At 42.9% G+C, this 24,147-nt stretch overlaps 1 protein-coding gene and 1 long non-coding RNA gene across 2 annotated transcripts in view; one reads left to right on the top strand and one right to left on the bottom strand.

Annotated features, from left to right (window-relative positions):
• ARHGEF38 (Rho guanine nucleotide exchange factor 38) overlaps positions 1-23,381 on the bottom strand; it is a gene marked incomplete at its 3' end in the record, with an annotated part of 39,394 nt that extends 16,013 nt beyond the window's left edge. The window contains exons 1-5 of the mRNA XM_080635576.1: positions 23,243-23,381; positions 13,029-13,219; positions 10,880-11,003; positions 5,862-6,009; positions 2,881-2,898 (exon numbers count right to left, since the gene is read on the bottom strand). Of these exons, the coding sequence (XP_080491702.1) occupies positions 2,881-2,898; positions 5,862-6,009; positions 10,880-11,003; positions 13,029-13,219; positions 23,243-23,357 (596 nt within the window). The 5' untranslated portion in view covers positions 23,358-23,381. The remainder of the gene's footprint in view (positions 1-2,880; positions 2,899-5,861; positions 6,010-10,879; positions 11,004-13,028; positions 13,220-23,242) is intronic.
• Positions 645-18,930, top strand: LOC308230712. Its single transcript, XR_013958562.1, has 4 exons — positions 645-771; positions 1,525-1,649; positions 2,178-2,316; positions 15,925-18,930. It is a non-coding gene; the product is annotated as an uncharacterized lncRNA (long non-coding RNA).
• Positions 23,382-24,147: the final 766 nt, after the last annotated feature.

Below are 24,147 nucleotides of genomic sequence, written 5' to 3'. Positions count from 1 at the left end.
ACAAAAGCCAGGGAACAGCCACTTGGTTTTGTGGGCTGACATCTATTGTTTTGTGCAGTACAAACAGTAAGAGAGAGCAGAAAAAAAGAGCTTCCATTTCCACTTTTATATGTATAAAAAGTACAAGAGCCAATCCTTACTGCTGACGAATTAAATAACAATTTGAATGCCTTTGAGAAGAGACATCTGCATATTTAAACCATCTCTCTCGCACAGGCATTATCTGTAAAAAAGTTCTGCATGAAAAAAAATTAACAGTAGATGCCTTTTAAGGCTTCTTGATGTCCTCAAACCTTCTCATCATTTCAATCCCCCTCATTTCCCCTGTATCCTACATTAAATAGAGAGCTATTTTCCCTTCTTTCAGCTTCTGGCAGCAATAATGAAAAAAAAAATATCTTAAATTGTTATTGTTTTCTCTGAAAAGGCCCATGAATGCAAATCTATAAAAGCTGCCTCATGAATGGAAAAATCTTCAAGTGTCTTCTCTTTTTATAGTTGCACTTTGGACAGCTGCCCAAGTGATAAACAGCCCTCTGTTCGCGTATCTGCATGACACAGTCTTGCAATATGGTTGGAGAGATAGTTGGTTTGTTATAAGATAATGACTCCCTAGGGCACTCAATGCCAGAAAGTTCAGCTCATCTAATTCTCCCTAGCAAGATTAGCTGATGATAGCCACTGTCCCTGGACAGGCCCCATTCGCAATGCCCCTCGTTCGGACGCACCTGGACATGGGTAGGACACGGCTTTGCCACGCAACCGAAACAGGTGAGTAACGGCTTGTGGCTTCTATTGTGCAGAAAATTAAGTTGATAATTCATTTGTGATGCTCCTTCAGCCGTCCCCCCATGTTACTGTGAATTTAGCAAGTATTCTAGGTCATACATAGCTGTACTAATCTCGTTGTAAATTATTACTGTAGCTCTGCAGTACATGCAGCTGGCTTAGCTGCAGTGAGCTTCACAGCATATACCCTTCCTCCCTCCTCCCAACAAAACGAAATCACAAATGCAGAAAGATTCCCACCTGTTTAAAACACACATGGTGGTGAGCTCTGCAAAGACAGGCGATTCAGGATTTAGTTTCATTTGCTGTCATTACACAGCAACTAGGTCCAGTGCAAACACGATAGCCAGTGTGGTACAGCAAGGCTGAGGCTGGTGACATATTGAGCTCGGCAGTTCTGAAACAGTGTGCAGGCATCATAGGCTGCAGCACAACTTAAAAGTCTCAAGCTTCGTGGTTTACTGTGCGTGAGTTTGTTTTAGTACAAGACATGTAGGGCAAATAATTCACTGTGCTGTAAGACTCCCATGCAAACCCAGGGACACAGTTGTTAAGCCAAGCAGAATTTAACCTATCTTGCTGCTAGCAGAGGGCAGCACTGTCTGATATTTATGGAATTGTTTTCTTGATCATGCTTGAGTGAAAAGCAATCTGGGAGCAGGAACATCACAGACCATTTGGGGTGAGTTAATGCTGTATTTTACAGTTCAACATTAACCAGATTTTTGGGCTCAGTCCTGCCCAGGGGCTGCTGAGGCTCTGCAACCTCTAGACTGAGTTGCAGATGGTGTTTCTGAGTGCCCTGCCAGTCAGTGGGGAAGGCAAACACCACCACACCATGGGAGGCAGCCAAGCCAAAGGTGGGTACCACATCTAAACCTGTCTTATGGCATTCTGCACTGCTTTATAAAGGCCAGTTTAAACTCAGAAAGTGAGTTGTATCCTACACACCACTGGAAACTTTTTGAAGGAGAAAACTAGGCATCCATCATGCAAAGCAGAGCAGTCAGTTCTATATGCATTGCTGTCTCACATGGTCTTATTGTGACTCTGGATATTGTGTTCCTCTTGGAGCCCCAATCCTTGGGACACAGGAGTATACAAGAGTGTCCCTTCTCAAAACAAAAGGAAGAAAAGCTATTTTCTGTCACAGACTAAACTTTGAAACCCCCTGATGTAGAATTTCAACATGCAAATCCTTCAAAGTGTATTTTACATTGATGTTATTTATTATGTGTGATTGACTAACAAATTTACTGACTTGACAGGTGTTCCTCCTCTACCAATACAGAGCACGCTTGCTCCTCTTTTCTCTTTTAACATTTCTATCTGGGATTGCAATCATCTTCTTCAGTTCAGCTAACCCCTCCTCTGACCTCTCCCTGCAGGGATGGTCAGGAGATGCTGCATTTCAATGATCCCAACCTGCTGGATACCCAGAAACTGCAGCTGTGATAAACTCTACAGCTTTTCAAAGATGTTGCATTTGGCACAGAAGTTCCTTAACCACAAGTTATCAGTGGCTGGGTGAGTATTCTGGCAAAGTGCTGCAACAAGCTTGTTCCTTTTCTGATGCTCTTCCAGTCACTGTCAGTGGGAAGACCTTATGGTGGACATCTCATATAGGGCTACCGGAGAGGTCATCACCTTAGAAATAGCTTTATCTGTGAACCTAATGTGTATTGCACCAGGTCTACAGAGGCCTATGCAAAATGATTTCAGAGTGTTTGGATTTCAAAGACAGATGATAATATGTTTTTGACAAGCACTCTTGCAGACCTCAGAGCTCTCTGAGCACATGGATAAGACAGCAAGGTGATAAGAAAGGGCAACCAAATTAAGTAGCTTCATAAACCGCAAGTTTTCAAAGATACTGCAACTCAGTGTAGTAGTAATTAGAAAACTAGACAGGCTTAGGGAAATTAAAACTGAGATTCTTTATCACATCTGTCCTGGAAAAAAATCTATGGTTTATACTCATACAAAAGGCTTGTCTTCTTAAAATTTCCACACGCACAGTTTTATGCATATTGAAGATAAATTAACGATATTTTAAAGATTATTTTCATGTAAAAAAGGCATGGTACTTACTCTTCCTCATATATCTTCCTGGAAAAGAGAAGAAAACAAAACATATATTAGATTCCTCCCAAAAGGATTTGTACTGATCAGGGGCCAGATTCTCAGATACACTTTGGTGACACAGAGCAGCTGTAACTGGCCCCATTAACTCAGGTTTATGGCTGCTGTGTGTCAGCAGACCTGCACAAAACAGCCAGAGGGTACTGGTGAATCTGGCCCTATATCTTTTTGAAAGGACAGCCCCAAATAAGAAAGGATTGTCAGAAACCTGGCTTTGGCTACAAGACCCAGCCTTGTCCTAACACTGCTAGGAAGTTTGGGTCACTGTGCCAGCAATGGTAAGTAACATCAAGTCCTTAATATAAAAAGTAAAATTAAACAGTAATTCTTACACTTTACATACATTTCCATCTACTCTCTTTAAATAGAAATGTATTTTTAAATGTCAAAGAATACATTTCAGATTTTCAGGATATAGAATCAATTAATCTGTTAAGTATTTTGTAGGCTGAAACCTCTTCAGAGTAGGATGGTGCTGATACGTATACTGGAACAAGCAATGTTTCCAATTCAAGTTTGGAAACATGCAAGCACGCATATAGAATATTTTGCTTATTGTATGAATATGCTCAAATGTGGATGAACCAAAATGTCACTCCATCTGTGCCTTAGGCTTCCTTGGTATCACATCATCAGTCACTGCCTTCTGACTGCCTGCACTCTTACCTCCTTGCCCACCGGTGCCTAACTGAGCACCTGGAAGCTGGTGCTTTCATTGATTCTGCGCTGTCAGCACTTTGCATGCTTATGACATCCCTCTGTCCCTGTACTAGTTGACCACGCTACCTCAGGCTGAAAGCAGAGCAGGTAGTTGCCAGCATCCTTTCATTTTTACCAGCTGCATTTCTTTGGCTAAGCTAGCAAACAACATCCCCAGTTTGCATAATTGCTGCTGAAACACAGGACTTCACAAAACTGGGATTTGCGCATGACTCCAAGGCAGACACCTACAGTTTGGGATGGAATTTCTCCTCTTCAGTCAACAGGAAGAATAGGCATCGCAGCATGGCTAATTGAATCTGATTTGTCTGTACAGATGTGCAGAGAGCCACTCTCAAATTGCTCCCGATATAGAAGTTGTTTTTCACATGGCAGATATTACTCATCTGAGAAACAGAAGCCCCTGCTGACGTTAGCCCATTAGAATTATTTTTTTTTTAAATGGAACAATATTCTTTCCAAGGAACAAAAGAAATGTTTCAGTAAACATTGTTCAAGAACAGTTGTCGCCAGCCCCTGCATACATTATGTCTCACAATGGAAGACAGCCTACAACTTCTTTGGTAAAAATGTTGTGTAGTTTTCTTCTTAGGGCAAGAATTCTCCAATCTGTAGTAAAGGTTTAGATGACCACAGCTCTGCATTTGAGTATGCACTTTCAGGTCTTCATATGCAATCTCTAGGCACTAGGAAAAAAACACAGCGTAGTATGCACACACCAGTGTTTTTTTCATTAGTTCCTGTTTAAAGGCTAATCATGAAAGAACAAAACAAAACAAGGCTTCATTGTGAAAAGAAGGCTTTGCACTTCCTGCTAGCAAAGGCCATAACGGCTCAGCACAAAATATCCTTTCTCTTCACAAATCCCAGCTGTGACATTGGAACAGGAGCTCTTCTTGCTGGCTCTGGAATTCAGGTAGCACCATCCACCCTAGGATGTAGGGGAATGCTATCTTTTATCTTTATTTCCTTCCATGTCCCCTTGCCTCAGCAGCAGGGATGAATGAATGACAGTAGCAGTTTCTCTTGATTAGCCAGAAAAGAATACTGTAGGCATCAGCAAGTAAAACACCCCTTTAGGGGAGATATCTGATCATCCATTAGGGTGAAAGCCTGAGTTTGTATGAAAATCTATTTCCTTCAGCTTCCAGGGTAACTAAAACCTAAGTACTCTGCACATACACTTTATTATGTAATTAATAACTGGATATATTGCACAGGATAAACCTTATTTTCAATATAACCTGCCTTCAAAGTGTACATTTCTTTTTTAATGTTGTTAATACTTTACAACTCTTCCTAGATTTCACTTTGCCGTACTTCCCATCTCCTAGGTCCTTACACATCTCTGCAGACCGATCACTAACTGGGGTGTGATTGAAATATCTATTCCTGATGAACACTCCATTATTTGTGGTAGTGTTACATCTCTCCTATAAGCACACTTTCCTGGGGATGGAATTAGACCTCTGATCTCAAAGACCATGGCACATTCCCTCCTGACAGCTCTCTGTGATGCTTTTGGGAAAGTGAGGAGGCAAGGGGAGGTATGGGTGGGAAGAGAAGCACTCTCCATGGAGAGTACGAGCTGGTTCCTGTGGCTGGCTGCAGGAGGAGGATGGATCTGTTATTCTGCAATATCCACAGTTCTTGACACATTTCCCCAAGGGGCTGGCACTGCAGATGGTGGCACAAAGCACTTTCCACTGGTGGGACCTGGCAGCTTGGTCAAACACTGATTACTCTCAAATATCCCCATCATGAGGGGTCCAGCACCACACAGCTGCTCCAGATCCCTGGGGCCTTACCATAGGGGCCCAGATACACCAATGCATGTGAATATCTCCATTACAGGGTACTTAAATCCAAGGGATAGAATTGCTGAAGACAGAGGCAGCAAGTTTCCTGGCAGCTGAGCAAGGTGTTACAAATAGCCCATGATATGATGCAGCATTTCTTTTGCCAGTATGGGGCACTGAAGCTAAGGGAAGAGCAGCCTTTCCTGAGCTATTTTTGGCCGTCTTAGAGAAAAAGAAATCTAATCATGGCCCCTGGCTTGTCATCTTTTCATGAAAGCAGCATAAGCCAGAGCTCCCAGCAAGCCTCATAAAACTCTGGATTTACAGGGGACCTTTCATCTACATCCATTTAAAATGTTCCCTGCCAGGCAACTGACTATGGACGGAAAGCATCATTTGAAAAGATCTTACTTTAAGGACTGTACACAGTCTCTCAAATACTGCTTCAGTTCTTCATCCTTTTCATAGGATTCCAGCATGGTGTGTGCATCATCGTGGCGATAGCAGTAGATTTTATATGTGTCTTCTAGTGGGCCTTTAATCTGCAAGAACACTTCCCCTGTTAAGGAGAAAAACAAAGCATGTCAAGCCAGACAACAGCATCTTAGAGGGAGTTTTATTATTCCATCACATTAGCCGTGAGCTAAAAAGGCTGGCTTCCACTTTACTTCCCTTAGAAATGATCTTGTGTGTTTATGTGCATTATTTATTACATGTATTTCTCAGCTGCTCATCTTTGTCATAGCCAGGCACCATTATATCAGCATTAATGCAGAAAAATTCCCTCAGGAAAAGACATGAAATCTCTATACCTTGCACCCTTTGTACACAGCCCCCTAATTCACTGCCCCAGCTTAATGCCCCTTCAGTGGAAACTACACAGGAGAGCTTGACTGCTAAGGAGAGATCATTTTTGTGTCGTGGGCTGGCAGGGGAGATGAATGTAAGCCTGTTAATTTTCCTTTTGACTTTTTTCTTTTTTTTTTTCCAACTGAATATGAACTTAAATAGGTTATAACAGGAATAATGACTCTATCTCCCATCAGCCATTCCACTTTTATCTGTTTTCCAAAATCCTGAAATGGAAATTGTTATGGCCCAGAATAGAGATTTTTTCTTCACATGGCAGAGGAACAACCTCCACCCCTCCCCTAACTGAATAAAACAACTGTGGATTACAGCCATTTTTATATAGCATCTAAGTTTATATACAACTGAAGGGGGAAAACATTTCCATTTCCAGTCCTCCACACCACCATTTCCCCCCAAAGAACAGTTGGGAATTTTAGAGGCACTAAAGTAGTCCTGCATCCATTTCCCATTTAATTCCGGTGCCTCATTCTCTCAGCCTAAAAACCCTGTGTCAGTTCCTGTGTACGTAGGAGATATTATGCTTCATCTCTTCTGCTGAGATATTCATTCAGTTCTTACATCCTTATGTAGCAGTGCCCTGATCAGCATCCTCACAAATGCATATAAGAAACAACAGCAACGGTGAAAACTCCTGTCTTGGGCATTTACTGAAAATTACATCTATGTGGCAACCAGTCCAATGTTTTATAAACATTCATGTTGTGTTACAGCAATGATTATTAAAGTTAAAAGCCAAACACCACATTAATTGGGAGCTCTCTATTCATTCACAGAGTAAGCACCAAGCTGTCAGGCATCCTGCATGTTTCATCCTGACCAGAGTGGGCTGTTTCATAATACATTGCATTGAACTGCTCCTTCTTAAAGTGAAAAATGATTCAGTTACCACAGTAACACAGCTCTGGGTTTTTTCCCCTACCAGCAAAGGTTAACTGGGCTGTCTAATACATGTTGGTTTCAAGGTGCGAATAAGGAAACGATGTTGGAGCTAAGACCACACGAGTTCATTTTAGTTACTGTAAGGCCACAGTCAGAAAAGCACCAGCATCCTATAGTTAATTGCTCCTTAGCTGTCTGTCTTCTCTGTCTTGTGCTTAATGCTAATGCTCATGGCCACCAACGTACATTGCATCCTGACTTTCCCATGAACTCTCTATACAGGCAATGTTACAGCAAAAGGGGAAACCCTAACAAGCTTTATCTTGATCCTGCTCCCTTGGTGCCTGATTCTCAGAGATGCTGAGCTCTCAACATTTTTCCCTAACTTTAAGCAGAGCTCCAAGTGCTTAGCACAGCCCGTACTGTGCCTAGCCATGAAGTGAGGTTATGTTTTCAGTAGCAAAAATGCAAACTGTAGACTTAGAGCTCATTTCAGCATATACTAAAGGCTGGAAATTATCATTCTGTTCTCCACAATGAAAGGAATGAGCAAGATCTTTCAGTGATGTATTGTGCCACAATGACAGATATTTTCATTGATGCTCAATGATGAGAAAAATAATGTGCTAATTTCACGGATAGGGCTTTTTAAGAGCAGACAGATTTCTTAAGCCTAAAGCTCTTCCTGGTTCTGAGCCATATGGACCAAATCAGACGAGCTTTGGGCATATCACTGTGGAAACTTGCTTTATGGCTAAAACCACATTGTATTTGGGCACAGCTTTAAAACTACAGTTTTTTTGCAGACTATGACAGACACAGATCTGCCTGATGCCTCATCTTGAGTGTGGTGATCATCAGTCTCAAAGAGAAAATCCTAGGAGGAAGGTTTGAGTGACAGAAACAGTTTCTCCCTGTGGCTTTCAGTGGTGCTGTGAGGAGAGCGTTGGGAGGTGGAGGAAGAAGGGGTCTACTAGCTAAAGTCAGGGTAAGGTTACTAAGTCTTCATACTCCTCCATATACAGTATCCAGACCAGAGAGGAGAAAAAATATAGGAGAGAACCAGAAAGGGCTTTTAACTCGGCAGTGTTTAGCATCAGAAGACCAAGCACCTCAAAAGGTCTGTCTACATTAGCATTTTAGCTCAGATTAGGAGAGGGCTTTTGAAGCCAGTCTCTCAGGACCCCTGATCTCCCATCCTTGGCCGTGTAGTAGAGCAGCCACAGACACACAAACTGGATCCCTTTGAGGATGGTAATTACCATAAGATGCACTCCAAGGGCACATCTTATGCAGTCCAATTATAAAGGGCATCTCTCCAGCCACAGAAACAGGCTACAGGCAATCTGAAGTACAACCTCTTGAAACAGGTAGTATGGATATCAGGTCCTCTGCAGCAACTGTTTCACTCTACAAGTCTGCTTCTATTGGAGATTACTACTCATCAGTGTGGACATAGCATAGGGTATGGAGAACACAGACTAAAATAAGATGCGAATATGAGCAACTCCATTGTTTTAATTTCAAACCAGTGAACTAGCAGTTCTTCTCAACCTCACCATGCCTGGGTTGCCTTCCAAAGTTAAGGTATTTCAATGCAAGATGTTTAAATGACATAAACACGATAGAGTATGATGGGTGTGTTAAACATTCTCAGCCTGCTTTTTCTGCAGACTGGCTTTAATGACTTTTATGCTGATTATGAAAATCCTGAGAAAAAAATTATCACCTTGATGTACTTTTAGAGGATGAGAAACTTATTGCTTATAGTGATGCAACTATTCTCCCTGATTTTGTCTCAGCTTTTGGAAGAACGTCTCACACCTTACTTGCCATCTTTTTGCCTACCATAAGTTAGACAACTCTGTGATCCATTATCCCATACATTTTCACAGTTCTTTGTCTGATTCTGGAGAAATACAGCCCAATAGATGGATCAAATTGTTGTCTTTACTTCTGGATGTGGCAGGGAACCTAAAAGGATGATTCTCTTGGCTGAGAGAAAGGCACTTCCTGCTAGAATAGAACATTGCTTATTAAGGGTATGAGTCATCATGATGCACTTTTACTGAAATAAAGCCAAACAACACAGTGGCATCAAACTACATTAAGCTGTTGCCTTGGCAAACCAGATTGAGACGTGCTAGGATTAATACTTTTCCTAAGACTCATATGCTTTAATACCATGTTTCTTAGTCAAACGGCAACCAATAATTTTTTACCCCACATTTGTAAGAATAGGGGTCCTTTCTATAATATGTTGCCTGTTGCATGTGGTCAGCTTAGGGAAGAAAGAACCTCTCTGACCTCTTTATCATGGCTGGAAGTTTTTTAAACTAGACTGGATGACTTTGCACTGAAGCAAGCTAAGAATTCTCACTTGATCCCTTAAGGTGAATCACCTACAGCCTCTGCACTGAAGAAGCAGTTATGGGGGAGCTCATGAGTGGTAACTTCTTAAATCTCTCCAGCTGTGCCAGAATGTCAAGTGGACAGATCACAGCCTTAACATTCATGGCCTGACCTGCAGAATGTATGGCTGTCATGAGATACCCATTTGCTGAAAATACCCACAATTCCTGCACACATTCCTGCACAGATTCCCACAAACACCCTATCATATAGCTTTCTTGCCTTTACTGACCATGTCCCTGTTAAGCACATTTAACCACATCTTACACAAATTGTATTGCTAGTAGATGCATGTTTACAATGTTTACAACATTTATGACATATTTATTATTCAAAATAATTTTTAGCGTTTCTCTTGACTAGTACAATTACAAGTATGCAATTTAAGAGTCAGTGTTAAGTGTGAGCAGAGTTAGCTACACAGTATCAAACTAGATGAGAAGGATACTGTGTTCAGCTCTGGGGCCCCAATATAAGAAGGATGTGGACCTTCCTGGATGAAAGAGCAAGTTTAGAGGAGGTCACAACAATAATCAGAGAGCTGAGGCGCCTTTCCTATGTAGACAGGCTAAGAGAGTTGGATGCTTGCTCAGCTTGCAGAAGAGAAGGCTTTGGGAAAACCCTAGAGCAGCCTTTCAGGATCTAAAGGGGGCCTACAAGAAAGCTGGAGAGGGACTTTTTGCAAGGACATGTAGTGATACAACAAGGGAGAATGCCTTTAAACTGAAAGAGGGGAGATTTAGATTAGACATTAGGACAAAATGCCTTACAGTGAGGGTGGTGAGGCACTGGAACAGGTTCCCCAGAGAAGTTGTGGCTGCCCCATCCCTGGAAGTGTTCAAGGCCAGATTAGATGGGGGTTTGAGCAACCTGGTCTAGTGGAAGGTGTCCCTTCCCATTGCAGGGGGGGTTGGAATTACATAAGCTTTAAGGTCCCTTCCAATGAAAAACATTCTATGATTCTGTGGTTCTATTACATTATCAGTAGGTGGCATAACTCAGTGATGCAGGTTTTTACTCATGGTAAACTCATTCTCTCCTCCTCAACATCCAGATGAATGGAAAAAGAGCATCATGATCATAGGAGTATCATAGAACAACTGGACAGGTTTCACATGCCATTTTTCCTATGTCACTATGGTATTTTATAGCATGTTAGCCTCTGGAAGTGGTACTAGTTAAGTCTGATGAGGGCAGAGGACAGGAGAGTGTTATGTTTATTCTTTCACATAGCTTTGTAGAACTCAAGAGGACAGTAAACATACCGATTATTTGCATGGGTGGTTCCACATCTGTCGTGGCTTCTTCCAACAATGACAGCAGTTTGGCTGATACTTGATGGACCAATTCAATGTTGCTAAACAAGCCATCCACGTCAAAGCGAGCAATCTAGTGGAATACAAATATTAAGCAGCTACTGATGAAGGATAAAGAAGGACATTGTGTATTACAGACTTACTCTTGCTATGCCCTCAATGCTTAATACTCCAGGAAGCCCACTTCTGCAAAACCTCATATAAACATCCTCCCTGTGACTTCAAGGACACACACACAGTTTTCAGATTAGTATAATATGGTTGATGCAGTTAACAAAGGGCATGTTATCAAGTGCTTTTAACCTTATTTTGAACTATTCCTAATCTGAAAGTGCTTACCTAGGAAGGAAATAAATATTATCATCTGAATACAGAAAAGATCCTTAGCTGGCTTTCAAATATTTATTTACTTTCCCACTGAGGAACAGAATAGTTGACAATGGGCTTGATTCCCAGTTGCTAATAGAGGCCACCACATAAACTCAGACTGTGACGCTTTGGTGCCAGCTACCAGGTACAAAAACTTCCAGATGGTGGTACCATTTTAAGTTAGTTGTTCTGTAAGCCCAAAAATACAGTCAAGATCATATAACTTCCCCTAAAGCAAACACATTTACAATTCTATTAGTATAACCTAAAGAGCTTCCTACAGAGGCTGGGCACACAACATTGACTTCAGTGAACTGCATCCATTTACTCCAGTAGAAAACTGGGTTCCATGTCCCTACTCATTTTAGAGCAAGTAAAAAATATCCAGGCCACATACTTTTCATGCAGCAGTTATTATCTTGCAGGGCCGGGCAATAGTTAATATTCAGGGACAACTGGAGATAGCCAGTGGTAATGTGCTAATACTGAGAACAAAGGCAAGACTGATTTCCATCTACACTGATAGCCTTTGAATGTATCTCTCCATTAGAAACCAAATTGCTGACTTACATAGCAGCTTACCAGATGCCAGGAGGATCAAATTGCATGCCTTGTAACAGAATCAGAAATATACTTTCACTACTAATGCAGTTAATTTCTTTATAGTATTATAGGGGCGAAAAGAGGTTTTATCTGCTTGGAAATATGAAACAGATTCGTTACTAGGTCAATTTTCTAAATGCAATCCTTCTCTAAATACATTACAAACTTTCAATACGGTAGTTTATCTGAAAACTAGCCTTAAAACCATACAACATTCTTGAAAGCCTTTAAAAAATGCAGAGGTTATTAAATTAAGACTGTTATAATCTCTAAATTACTTTTCCTGTATACATCTAGCACAGGACTTCCGACCTCCACTCCAGCACAATGCCTACATGATATTTGGAACTATGCTGTGCATGGACACTTACACATGTTAATACAGTGACAAAGGACAGATTTGAAATGTATGTTTTCAGTTGGCTGGAAAAGTGCAAAGGAATACAGCAAGTTCAACAGGGAATACTCTCGTTTGGTGCTGGCCAGGCTGGGGAGGGAGTCAAGATGTGACTACTTCTAAGTGGATGAACAAGTAAGCAGTAAGTCTTACAGGTATGTCAGCAGATGTCAGCTCTTCTGAAAATGGGTTGGAACAAACTCTGACAGAGTTTCAAGAAAGAAAAAAGATCTTGCAGGAGCTTAAACAGCACAGGCTTCAGCTGGCCACAGTGTTCCCTGAAGAGACAGTGCCAATGTCATCTAAAGACACTTTGGCTTCTGCACCTGTATTTTCTCACCAATCTCATAAGAAACCCTAGGTACAGAATACTTGGTTTAAGGTATGCTTAAAATATTTTTTATTCTATATCAGCAGCAGATATCATTTGTGCAGCCTCAGTGAATGCTATGTGGCAGGCCCCACAAATCTTTCTCTGGACAGCCTCTTCTATCCCCAGCTTTCAGCTGCACAGTTTATCTACAGATGTAAATACTGCTGAGGAAAAGGTTCTATGAATTCCCAGCTAGAGCCCTGGCGTGTCCCTTTCTGGAAAGCTACCACCGGACAGCTCCCAGTACCACATCACTCTGACGCTGACACTTGTGCTTGCATTAACATTATCTGCCAGCAGAATGTGGGTGAGTTCAAACCTTGACATCATGAACTCATCCACCACTCCCAGCTCACCTGCTTGTTTCTCAGGGGCTGAATCACTTCCTTGATGCAGAGATCCAGGTCGCTGATATAATCCTTCTCTGTCTGCATGAGTTCTGTGATGATTTTCACCCTCTTGGCCATCATGCGTTTGCTGACTTGTTCTTCATCCTCCTGCAGCGAAGCAGCAGGGGTTGCGGACCCCGCCTGCGGGGCCATTTTTTCTGTTTAAAAGAGGGAGGTTTGTGAGGAGCATTGTAATCCCGTGTGTTCACCCAGCTTGCCCTGCACAACTGTAGGGGAATGTAAGCCGTGCCTGTTCAAAAGTTTCCGATCACCATGGGGAGCAGGAAAAGAAGCATAAGAAATTGCAATCTTGGATCACACCAATTGCTGTTCCATCCCCCTCCTCATGCCAAACACAGGTTTGACAATAAGGGGATAACCCATCACTGGCTCTCTTGGCTTTGATGTTATGTATGTCAGCAGAAATTTTCCATTTCCATTGCCAGCGCAGGAGAGTCTGATTCTCATCATACTGAAACTCAAAGATAGCTGATGCCCTTCTACTCCTTTGAAAAACACAGTCTGGGTCAGACATCTATTATGATTTGGAGGATGGGAGAAAGTATGTTCCTGTGGAAGAAAAAAACTGTGTTTACTGTAAATAAGCTTCATTGGAATAACCTTTGCTCTGTAAAATGTAATGTTGAGTCTGTTCATGGGAAGCTGAGGGCTGCAGATACGGGAAGACAACTTTTCAAACGAAGACAATGTTAATAACAATGACGATGAAACCTGTAATTTTGTTTAAACAGATTTAGTTGAAAGAGGCAAAGGAATTACAGGAAAATATGGAAAACCTTTAATAATCAATAAAAACATCTCTTAGAACAACAGAAATTATTTCCATACTTAAGACCTAGAATATCTGATTTATTCCAAATACATTGAAATGCAAGTGAGTCTTCTACAGACAGGTAATTTATGTATGACACAGGACCTGCACATAACCTACTTATCTGTAATTATGGTCTTCCCTTTTGCTGGTTCATAAGCCAGTCTGCAGACATCCACATCAGCTGTTAAAAGGGCACTGAATTTTTTCTGTGTACACTGACAATCTGTATTTTTCATTAGGAAACACACACACACACACACACAAATAACATCAAGTGAAAGATTTCAGAGGTTATTCTGGTTTTTTTCTGATAGCCACAAGATGGTGCAGAGCACCAACAAAGATGGACATATCATTACTGTACTCATCTCTGCATTACCCAGGTTGAGCTTTGACAGCACGGGTTTTATTGCACTTAGTGGCAAAGGACAGGAATCTCTGCTGAGGATCAGACAGCTATGCCTTCATGTCAACTTCTTGCAGGGAGCACACTGTATAATGGGGCAATAGCAAGCTGTATCTGATGCTTTGCTCACTGATAGCCAATACTGAATATACTGTAGTTGTTTGAATTGATTGTCAAGGGTGAAGTCAGGAGCACTCAAGTGAGCATTGAACAGTGTGCAGCTCACTCAGACAACACCGGCCAAGGCTGTAAATGATAACCTGGAGCTGGACTTGTGGGAAAACCAAGCAGCTTTCAGGAGACAGACAGCTTTGGGACGTCTTTAGCTAAGAGGTGTAAAATATTATAAATCCAGTGTACTGTCATCTCAGCCCCTTCTACAGATATGCTGACTGCTAATACTCAGAAAGGATAGTTTTGCTATTAGTATTTCTCCATCAGCCTTTCTGGTGAGACTGATGTGACCACAGTTATTGTTTTAAATAGCGGCTTTTGGGGCTGCACCTCTGCCTCTTTACTGATCGTTTTAAAGAGCGAGGAAAAGAAGCCAAAACAAACCTGGGGGAGAGGGGCTGTTTTTTCAGCTTTTTTGGTATTTAGATGTACTTCTTACCATTTTGGCCTTGAAGTCTGTGTATAACACTAGGAACACTTTGTCCTCAAGTTTGTACACAGACAATAAAATGAAAACATCTTCCCTCTGCAAAGCTTGAGTATCAAATGAATTTTAAACTGAAACTTGTCCTAGCGAGTCTGTGCTGGTGTGCACGTAATGCACAGGAGCTCAGTCCTGCAGAGCTCATGCACCGAAGGTGCAGTGTGCCAGACAAATCAGACTCTGTCCTTATTTTAGTGAGGAGCAGAGCAAAACTGGTACCAGTATAATTCCACAGCTCTTTCTGAGCAATTTTTCCTAGGGATGCAGAATGAGACCACCTTGACTGCTGCTTATGTGCTAAAATGGCAGGTACTTGTTCCTCTAGAAACTTACAGTACGTAACCACACTTATAAATTCACAAGGAACCACATGAACAATCCGGTTCCATTCCAGTTCTGCGCCAAAATTAGCATTTTTCTCAAGACTGGGTGTGAAAATGTTTGTGTGTGTGTGACTGTGAGAGTTCAGGGCGGCTCCTGAAAAAGTGCAGAGAGGACCAGACGTCCCGGAAGACCTCAGAACTGTCATTTCATCTCAGATGCAGCACTGTTACAATATCAGATGGAATTTTAAGGTAAACACAAGATGATGTGTGAAAGAACTTTGTAATGTTTTATACTGGTGGCAGGGGATGGCATTATATGAGCAAAATAAAGCCACTCTATCCCACTTCAGGCTTGAAGTCACAATCCCTTGAGAGGCTGTTCTTTCAGTTTATGTCATTAGATCACCCTGATCAAATCTGATTCCTCAATTATGTCAGGGTTCATCTATTATCCTTATTGCATGATAGATAATAATGCCAGGAAAGAAAAACTATTCTCAACAGGAAGAAATAACCATGAGAAATACCAGGTAGAAGCTGTTTCCTTGTAGAAAACATGTTTTTTAATAAATGTATTCTTTTGTTAAAAGTAATATAATTTTCCATTTTCACTCAATATGTTCACTTTTTCATTTCAGGCATGTCTGTCTCTATAGAATGCAACAGCAAGAACCTGAAGTGATGATTACAGCCAAAACCTGTGATTTCATGTTCAGCTGATTGCTTTTGACCAGCTTGAGAACATTAGTAGCTGCAGAAATCCTTCTGGAATAAGTGAAAGTTTAATGAATGTACAAACAGCAAGTGCATATCTGGAATATAAGCAGACTTGTTTCTACCTGGTAACATGTACCAGCCCCAGAACGGTTTGGGAGAGAGGATTAGCAGGAAGAGACATTGCTGAGGATTAACTGTTACGGTAAGAATTTGACTCATTCATCCTCAGAGATACCAGGTTTAGGAAAAAGAAAAAGCTGTTTGCTGAAGGGTTTATTAGACAGCTGTTTCTTAAGGCCAGTTTACAGAAAACTAACTGGTACTTTTAGTGGGTATAAAAATGTCATTTAGAAGGTAATGTTTGCAATTGTTGCTTTGTAATGTCAGTTACCTACAGGAGCTGCCTCTCTGGAGGACTTTGCTTTGGAAAGTGATGACTTTGGCTTTCCAGCTGTGTATTGAAGTGCATGGCTCTAGTTGCATTCAACGAAAGGTTCACTATGTGATGACATGGACAAAGCAGCCACACATCTTAACAAAAGTTTCTTGCAAGTGTGAAATCTAAAAACATCCCCCAGATGGAGACATCCAGCAATGTCTCCAAAGGGAAAGAGCTTGAACAGAGCAAATGCAGCAGCTCTCTTCTAGGCTATTGGCGGATCCACAGCAAGTGGCCAGATGAGCAGCCATAGCAGATCTGCAAGATCAATGTGTGCAAATTTACCTGACTTTCCCACCTAGAGAGTGAGCAGCTCTGAGAGGCCTGCTCTATCCATCCTTCCTTCCAGGTAAAATGCTCAGGTTAGACATTATGTTTACCCCTGGGTATGGAACCCAGGTCTCTCCTCATCCAATGGTTTCCCTCTGGAAGTGAAGATACCGGTGCAGAATATAGCAACAAGTACAGTGATGTCAGTGCATGGAGTGAGTAGCAGGCCTTTTCACTACTGAGGCAGCATTTGGAGGACGCCAAAGAAACACCAAGTTCTACACTTGCGCTGTGTGGACACAGGGATTTTGCCTGACACAAGTGAGCCGTGAAGGCACAGGTTATCAAGGTATAACAAACAAATCACAGCATTACTGTTTTCATGTATGAAACCTGAGCCTCATACCACCCTGGATAAAATTACTCCTTCGTGAAAGCAAGTCCTCAGATAGCCTGTACCCTCAAATAACCTAGCTATTACTCATGGGAATATACAGTGGCTTTTATCAGCTGGATTTGGGAAATGCAGGCAGCCAAGTTTAGAGACTGCTGCTGTGGCAGCTCCCCTCTCCTTCCACACATCTGCTTGTACCATGGCCTCAGCTCTGCCCCTTACACTCCTGCTTCCACTGTGGCTTTCAGGAAGGCAGCGAGGCACAGGGACACTGGGATCCTTGAAGTAAGAGACACAGAAATGGGACAAGCAGTGGGAAAGGATGGAGTGTCCTGCTGTGTGTGGGAGAAGTTTATCACATGAGTTAACACACCAGGAGTTTTACTCCAGATCCCACTCCCCTTGTGAGGGACCACTTTTGTAGGAGTGTTGTTACGGTTTTACACCAGAGTTGTTACAGTACAATACAGTGCAAACATGGTGCAAATCGGATCTACTGTATTCCAAGTTGGGCATTGAAATACAAAAGGATTGTGAGAAGGTTGTGGAAAATACATTTTTTTCTTTTACTCAGAGCCGCACGTAACAGCAGCATTGTTCAGGAGTGGGTTTGTTGCACAGGGGCTGTGAGTTTCACATGCAAAAAGTCCCTTTTTTGAGCACAGGAGGAGAACACTGCAGGACCAGATTGACCTTGCACCAGTCTTCCTAGGCCACAGTTTCGCTCGCAAAACCTGCATCAGAGACTTCTTTGCAATTAGGTCATTCGATATTTGATCACTTCTCTGTTCCATAAGGCACAGAAAAATATTTACATTCAATGCACAAGTTCTGTTTTCAATTCCTTGGCAGCAGACCTCTTTAATTATATGTGTGCTGACAGGACTACAGAGAGATCCCATGTGACCGCACGGGAAAGGAAGAAAGCTTATCATCAGGTGACAGAAGAATGCCCTTATTGTTAGTGCCAGTACTTACAAATAAACCTTTCCAGTGTGTCATATACCAGCATAACTATACCACTCCTGTGGCATTGAGCTTATGTTAATAAAGAACTGAAGAAGGGCTGCATCTGAACCACTTCCCCTGGGACACATGCACCTCAGGATCTGGCACAACCCAAAGTATCCCAATTAATAATGTTTGTTAATATGATCAGAGGAGGATCTGTAAAGCTCCTTGGGTCCTAGTCTTCACTCTTTTATCCCAGTTGCTGTTACTAGTTATGCTGCAGTAGCTCCTGACAGCCCTAAGCCTAAGGACTTGGTTGTGCTAAGCGTTGTGCAAACACAGCAGCACAAAATGGATTCTGCTCTGAAAAGATGAGCTTGCTTCCCAGCCTGGCTGCCACTGCAAAAGTTCAAGGAGTAACTGCAGCTTTATTGCCGTGCAAGTTAACAGAATTAGATCCTCTGAGCTTAAATTTGCACAGGAGAAAAAGGTATTGGTTAGGTTGTGATTTCTCGTCACAGGACACGCAGGTGTTTTCATCAAGCCATCTCCTACACTTCAGGAAATAATCTGGACTTTTGCTCCCTACTGTACTCCAGCAAATCAACCGCTCCAAAGATCAATTCACATTTTGCAGCGAAATAGGATACTATCTGCATTGTGGTCCATAGAAAGTTAATAAGTACAGCACAAAGCAAATAAGGAACTGGGAAGAGGTGTGGAGGATCTTTACTCCTGGTGGGAGATGCCGAGGAGCTGTGTGCATTGGCAGTCCATGCAAGAAAAGTGGTGTGCTCTTCAGGCAGGGAGGAGGAGAGGATGAAGAAAGGTGCCCTGCTCGTGATGGACTGAAGGGGGATGAGCTGCTTCTGACTGGGCTTTAGTATATCAAGGGATAGCAACTTTCCAGGAATTTGTATAAGCTTGCAGGTTTTTGTGCCATTTTTGGTGTTGGTTATTTCTTGCAACTACATTAGACACAGGCAGAATGTGAAATCTGAGGATCAGATACAAGCTGTGAGCTATTGTGGTAGCTGTGTGATTTGAATCAGTCTATTACAGATATGTCACTGATGTATTTTAAATTGAAGCATGTGCAAGTCATTTAACAGCACAGTTGGCCCATTCACAGCTAAAGTTATAAGGGAGTTAATATGATTTGTAAAACAAGGAGTATCTTCAAAGTATGCATGGTCTCACTGAACAATGCAAATGGGATCTCTGATTCCTTCTGGAAACCCACCATTTTCTGTGGCTCATTTTTCACAGCAAGCACGAGTTTGGTATATGATTATTAAAAAAATCATAGAATTATAGCATTACAGAATGGTTTGGGTTTGAAAGGACCTTAAAGCTCATGGAGTTCCAACCCCCCTGCCATGGGAAGGGACACCTTCCCCTAGACGGGGTTGCTCAAAGCCCCATTCAGCCTGGCCTTGAACACTGCCAGGGTAGGGCAGCCAGAGCTTCTCTGGACAACCTGTGCCAGTGTCTCACCACCCTCACAGGGAAGGACTTTTTCCTTATATCTAATCTAAATCTACCCTTTTTCTATTTAAAGCCATTACCCCTTGTCCTATCACTTCATGCCCTCCTAAAAAGTCCCTCCCCAACATTCTTGCCAGCCCCCTTTAGATCCTGCAAGGATGCTCTAAGGTCTCCTCACAGCTTTCCCTTCTCCAGGCTGAACAAGCCCAGCTCTCTCACCCTGTCCTCATAGGAGAGGTGCTCCAGCCCTCACAGCATCCTCTGGACTTGCTCCAAAAGGCCTACGTCCTTCTTACATTGGAAAATAGGAACAACCTGTCCCTGGGAACTATGGTCTGCCCTTTTTGGTTGACAACATCTATCCCCATGAAACATTGTATCTTAACATGCCCTGATCTTGCAAACATCTATGTGCAAAAAATGACATCAAACAACTCTTAATGAAATATATAAGTATCTACAGAATGGCAGCTTTAGGTTAATTCGAAGACTGATCCCAACATTAATGCAATATGTAGATATTACTACAGTTACTTTTACAGCTGCTACTGATGGATTTTCACTGCAGAAAAGAGAGTGATTCCTACCAGCTAAACAGCTTCAGAAAACAGACCTGCTAAATACCATTTTATGCCATTGCTTAAGGATAGTAGTGAGTTCTTCATTCCTCTTGAAAGGACATGTGCAGGATTTCCGAGTCAATGTAGAGCAGAGCACTGCATAGAAATATCACAGGAACTCTGTCTCAGCTCTTATAATGACCCTTGATGTTATTTCCGCACCCACCACAAATGCTAATCAATATATCTCCCTTAACCTCATTCTTCCCCCTTTAGAAAAGTGATGCTTCTGTCCAGTTGATGGAGAACTATGAAAGAAAAATATATATGTATGGCTTGATCAAGGTATTCCTGGACTCATCCAGGACTGCAACTACAACCTGAGTTGTAGATAACTGCATGGTTGTATCACAAACCTGCCAGTCGTTAGCAATCACCTTATTTTCCCCTATCTAAAATGGGGCTGCAGGCAATTGGTTATCTCACAGGATGAGTTGAAATGGATGAACTAATGCTTGCCAAGCTCTCTGAGAATATAATAGTTACTTTGCATCTTATTTCCTTTTTAAGAAGAGTAAAGCCAGGAGGTGTTGCATGACCATTCACACCAGATAAGGTATTGAATAGATGTGTCTAGTATAATAAGTAACCATGAAAATGCTTTCTTGTGTTTTTAATGAATCCTTAATTTTGAAGTGAAAAGCAGTCACAGAAGTTTGCACCTTTGACAATGCTATTGTGCTCATGTTTGTAGACTGGGGGGGAGGGGGGGTGCGGAAATAGCCTGGTTTATACTTAGAGAACTTTTCAAGCACACAAAGGGCTGGAAGGCCCTCAAGAGATGTTTGGACCATGCTTCTCCTTGCACAAACATGCTGCAATGCTGACATAGGCACTGGGGCGTAAAGACACCTTCTTTCCCATGCTCAGCCTGGGTTGCTTGCCATTACCACAGATGGGGGCCCTGCAGCCTCTGACTCTTGCTGTGGAAACCTGCCCCACACACAGGAGATTCCTCTTAGTGGAGTTTGCTCTTGTTGCACCTCCTTGTCTTACACACCCATGTCTGTGCTAATACCTACCGCAGCCTGTGTGTTAGAAAACATATGAACAGGGGACTAGAGAATGGAGGGGCACCTAAACACAGAGCTTTCCCTTCAATTCATATGGGAAGCAAGTGTAAATTATTACCATGTGTATCTTTTTGCAAGCATTTACCATTTCAGGGTAATCAGGGAGTCCTAACCTGGCAGGACTGTTTATGTCACCAATAGAGCAGTTCGGATTTTCTTACCAAGAACAGAGAATCAAAAGCTTTGTGCCAACAAAACCACTTCCCTCACCTTGGAGTCAGCTGCTTCACATCCAAGTGCTAGTGAGAAAAATGAAGAACATAAAGGCATACAACCATAGTACATCATAAACTATTGGCAGGTAGCACATTAGGTCTGGGATCCATGATCCAAAACTTGATCCAGATCAGGCCTTGGCACACAACCATATTTCTTTCCATTGTGACTGTAAATACACTTCACAGGAATTTCTACTGACTTTGTTTTTCGCTCTGAGGACAGGCAACTTCTAATCCAATATAAAGCCTGCAGGTACCTTGTTAACCCATCACCATTTGTGTTGAGCAAACGTGAGCAAGCTGATACCAGACCCATGTTTTGCAATAGGTGGCCACGGCAGCCTCAGCTGGTGGCAGGAGCTGTAAAGCTGGATTTACTGTCTCCTTGGACTGCTGCCATAAACATAACCTCATGCTCTGCCATGACTACCTAGGCTTCCCCGCCTTCTTTGCTCCAGATTTTAAACAGGAGATGTTAATGGCATGAATACAGCTGACACAGGACTGAAAACCTGTCTTTTTGCTAGATACAGCTCTGATAACCTTGACCTCACCTGGGCAACCACCTTCACAAGTAAAGAACTGTTTTGGTGGGACGTGTGCCAGGAGCTTGCCTGACCAGCCATAGCAATCTGTGTTTGTACCCTGAAGAATCCAGCCAGATCCCTGCAGCGAGTGCCTGACTTAACTAAAATTTTTTCCCTTCTCATTGATTAGCTATCACAGGAGGGAACAGCATAATCAATGGGCCACTCTGTTGTTCTCAGCCCCCACAGAAATCCCATTATTTTCAGGTTTATTATTATATTTTCTGCTTTTATTATCTCTCTGAAGGAATGCTACTTCCTAATTAAGTGTGTCAAAACCATAATATAGCAACCCGAAGTATCTTCCTGTTTTATCTCCCCATAAAGGATTATTGCCACAAGAGTGACTGTCACGGGGCAGTTACATCACTATTAGCAATAAATGTTTATATTACAGCAATACTCAAACCCCCCATTTGTGATGGGGCCCTGTTGTTCCAGACCCTGGAAACCCACAGAAATTTGTCAGTTTGTGCTCCAGAGCACTCCCAGAAATAGCCATACACACTCTTCATGCTTTTCCTCAATTTGTGGCATCGCATTTAAATTTTCACTGAGAGGCCCAGTACTGACATACTTTACCAATTTGGGGTCCAGATGCAATTTGGTTATTTGGAAAGAAACCCTCTCCATAGTGGTGTAGTTTCAATCAGCATATCCATCAAAACATGTATTTGGACGTAGTTCAGTTTAGGCTTGCACAATCTGAGCAATGATAAACACATTATAGATCGTGGTATTTTTAACTGAAAGAAAAACTTCCCTCGGTGCTTCTAATTACTTAGCATATACCCCACTTGATACGACAGCCAAAAAAAAGACAGAGAGGATAGAGCCACCATATTTCCATGTTACTGTTAGCGTTGCAAATGCATTCTGATGATGAATGAGAAAGATCTGGGTTGCGTACACATTTCGCAGTAAGACCCCAAACCCTTCAATTGCATTTTACATCCTGTCTACTCAACATTATTTAGAAAAAAATAGGGGAGACATTTCCACCCTGGAAGTGAGGGGCAAGGGTGAGAGGGGGCAATTTGTCACTGTGAGTGCATGGGGGCAGAGACTGCCATTCCCTTCTTTAACTGGAGGCTGTAGCCTGGACAGCATCAAGATACCCCAGCCCAGAGCATCCCTGAGGTACCACCCCAGCCCACAGCATCCCTCACAACCAGGCACCAAGCACGCTTCCCTGGTACCTTGTAATTTCTGGCTGTACTCTGTCCTGTCAGACTGACTCCTTCTCAAGGTGCCATGGTCTCCGGTGCTGGCCGTGCTCTCCACCACAGGCTCCGTCTTCCTCCTCTCCCCCATGTATAGCTTACTCCTCAGCAAGGCTAAATTCCTCTTCCTGCTCCCTGCACCTTCCTTCCCTGAACAGTCCATGCTCATCATAGCCAGCCTTGCTTGATGGTGGTGGTGATGGTGGTGGTGGCAGGGGGTCAATAGCTTGACTATTATGCTGGTGAACCCGCTGCCCAGGTGAAGGCTGGCTGCTCTGGGCTTGGTCTTGGAGCAGGGCTGCCCAGGCTCCTCAGGGCCCTGGGCTCAGCCTTGCCACCTGTGCGGAGCAGCTCCACCTCCGGGAAGCTGACGCCCCAGGCGGTGTTTGCATTCACCTGCCTTGTGTGCAAGGACGCCTGGCGGGGCCGGTTTCAGAGCCAGCCCCAAACCGCAGCCATTCACAGCCCCTTTCCCTGCTCCAGGGTACGCTTCTCACCCCGCCGCGGGGGCCGTGCGTACCGGCACCCTGAAGCGGGGAGGCATCCTTCCGGCTTTGCCTGGGCCGTGAGCTGGCAGGGAGATGCCCGAGTGCGGCAGAGCAATGACATGCTTTCACCTGATGCCTTCCCTTTTGGACACCACCTCTCTCTGCACTGCCGGGGCAGTGGAGAACCAGAGGGCAAGACAGTGGGAAGGGGAGGCCAGCCACCCCCTTGACACTCTGCGCTTCCCAAACGCTAGTGCCTAACTGGCAGCGTGGTCAGGACCCCAACTCCTCACATATGGAATTGCATTTGCCAGGCTCCCACCCCAGCGAGAGGCGTAGCCTCTAGGTTACAACTGTAGATTAACTCCTGATCTACAGGTTTGAAGGGAAACC

Source organism: Psittacula echo, assembly GCF_963264785.1.
Source record: "Psittacula echo genome assembly, chromosome: 1".
NCBI classification, from domain to species: domain Eukaryota; kingdom Metazoa; phylum Chordata; class Aves; order Psittaciformes; family Psittacidae; genus Psittacula; species Psittacula echo.
Note: the sequence above shows the minus strand (reverse complement) of the source record. Positions and strands in the feature narration are given on the sequence as shown.